The sequence below is a fragment of the Acyrthosiphon pisum genome, chromosome A3 (genome assembly GCF_005508785.2).
Source record: "Acyrthosiphon pisum isolate AL4f chromosome A3, pea_aphid_22Mar2018_4r6ur, whole genome shotgun sequence".
NCBI classification, from domain to species: Eukaryota; Metazoa; Arthropoda; class Insecta; order Hemiptera; family Aphididae; genus Acyrthosiphon; species Acyrthosiphon pisum.
In genome coordinates this window covers 39,131,789-39,134,084 of record NC_042496.1, presented here as the reverse complement: position 1 = coordinate 39,134,084, position 2,296 = coordinate 39,131,789, and the positions used below count along the sequence as shown (strand labels likewise).

The 2,296-nt window shown below is 31.9% G+C and overlaps 1 protein-coding gene across 2 annotated transcripts in view; it reads right to left on the bottom strand.

The window, feature by feature from the left end:
• The window catches only part of LOC100168826 (two pore calcium channel protein 1), a 7,789-nt gene that overhangs the window by 4,089 nt on the left and 1,404 nt on the right, over positions 1–2,296 (bottom strand). Inside the window, exons 5-9 of one of the 2 annotated variants that reach the window (XM_029491572.1) lie at positions 2,111–2,238; positions 1,675–1,991; positions 1,514–1,613; positions 1,264–1,444; positions 981–1,199 (exon numbers count right to left, since the gene is read on the bottom strand). In XM_029491572.1, coding sequence (XP_029347432.1) covers positions 981–1,199; positions 1,264–1,444; positions 1,514–1,613; positions 1,675–1,991; positions 2,111–2,238 — 945 coding nt within the window. Of the gene's footprint in view, positions 1–980; positions 1,200–1,263; positions 1,445–1,513; positions 1,614–1,674; positions 1,992–2,110; positions 2,240–2,296 lie in introns of both variants that reach the window. The other variant, XM_029491573.1, reaches the window with a different exon arrangement.

The window sequence follows — 2,296 nt, the reverse complement described above, 5'->3', positions numbered from 1 at the left end:
ACCGAAAAAAATGATTCCGGTGCAAAGCCCTGCTCTAAACTAATAATAATAATATTAATAGGTACAAAATCTGGGGCCCCCAATTACCATAATTAATACAGGGCCCCGTCCGCAATTGCGGACTAGCAGTCCGGGCCAGTCCGACTCTGCTACCAAGTATTCCTATTGTTTCTGTTTACTTTGGTGATTTGTGCAATTTCCACATACACATATTTCATACATATACGATATACCTACATCATACTTGTTGCAGATTTTTCAGTTTACGGTGGTGAAGTGACGGAACTATGGGAGGGTATTTTATCTAGAAAAATTAAACAATTTTATGAAAATCGAAAGCATCCCTTAACAGTTGATTTGTTATCGTTATGTACAACCACCTTGGGTGGGTCTCTGACTTTAAATATAGCTATAACTTATTTGCACCATGGTATACTTTTGACACAATAAACCCTGTCGCAATCTTCGTAACGTAAACTGTTTATTTAACCATAGTATTGTCTTTTTAAGGGGACATGATACCCGCATGTGTTGTCTCCGTCTTACAAGTGAGTAACCTAGCAAATTGTACGCTCAGCAGAACACGTGTAACTCCGTTAATTTAAAAATTCGAATGAATTGACCTCTTATAAAATCTAAAGGTAAGATTATTATCAAGGCAAACCCATGGGCTTTTTATTATATTTTAATTTTCAAGTGAGTTATGAGTACTTTAAGATATACAAACAATTTACAATTTTGAAATAGTTATAACTCGCTTTAAAATTAAAATATAATAAAAAGCCCATGAGGTTGTCTAGATAATAATCGTACCTTTAGATTTTATAAGAGGTCAATTCACTCTAATTTTTAAGCTAATAGAGCTACACGTGTTCTGCTTTGCATATAATTTGGTATGTTAAGCACTTGTAAGACGGAGACAACACATGCGGGTATCAAATCCTCTTAATGTACAATATTAAATATATAATTTTTTTTACAGAATATATGATCAAAGTATGGCCACGAAATGATTGAGTTTGCAGTTTGACAAATTCTTTGTACTGCAGGGGATGCAGTGAAATACCAAGGTGTATCTATGGCTTGTGGTTGCCAAGTCATCATTACAGAGTCGTATATTCCATAAAATTCTTCAATAGTCAATGAACCTGTTCCACTTGTGTTCAAATATCTAAACATCACTAATAAATCTCGGTTTCCTGTGAATAAAACAATGATGATAAGCAAGTATCCAACAATTAAATAGTATTGATTTAATTTTACCTTTTTTGGGGGCATAATATCTCATAACTCCTTCAAACTGAGGAAATTCCATTTGGTTAGGGTTTTCTTTAGTCAAAAGTAGTTTAAATGCATTTTTACACGCTTGACGTTTGTGCAAAAGTAATTTTCGGAACTTATCTCTTTCAATACTAGTGAATGTTTCATAAACCACGGCCAACATCTAAAATAAATATAACATTTATAATTCAGCAGTTTAGTTTACTAGTTATAATTATTTAAAGTTACTTACCAAATTCATTAGGAGATATAACACAATGCATAAGTACGAAATAAAGAAGAGAGAGTACCACTTGGATTTTGAATAAGCTGGCATCATGATATCTGGAAAACTAAAATATACCGGTGACATACTTCGCTTAAATATATATTATTAAAAAAAACACTACTAACTTGGCTGTAGTTAACAAAACAAACATATTGACAAAGCTATTAAACAAAGTGTCAAAATGGTTGTGTACATCTGTAGTACTTTTGAATAAATAATATCCAAGCACGGAGTATACAGTGACAAAAAAAAATATCAACAACAACATATCAAATATTGGAGGTAATGATTGGAGTATTTGTCGAATAAAACGCCGAACACCACCCAGGTAATGAGTATCAACCAAAAAAATTGGTCGTAATGCTCTTGATACTCGGAAATGAGAGGTTTGACGTATCAACACTACAAATGCCTCAACAATCATTATTGTCAATGTTATGCACTAAAATAATATAAAAATAAATTAATAAATATAGCTATATCCATTAGTTATTTAAAATTTATAACAAAAATAATACAAAGTATTGAACTATGTATAACTGTTGAATTAGTTATACCTACTTTTAACATGGTTCGTTTATGTTTCAAAATTGTTAACCAACCCATCCATCTGAGTTTTAATGCTAAACCAAGACCAATCACTGCTAGGGCAAATAGTTCAATAATACTGTGTAGAGCAACAGGCATCTATGGTAACATACATAATGAGAATAGTAATAATGAACATATAGAATTATGTTTTACTTC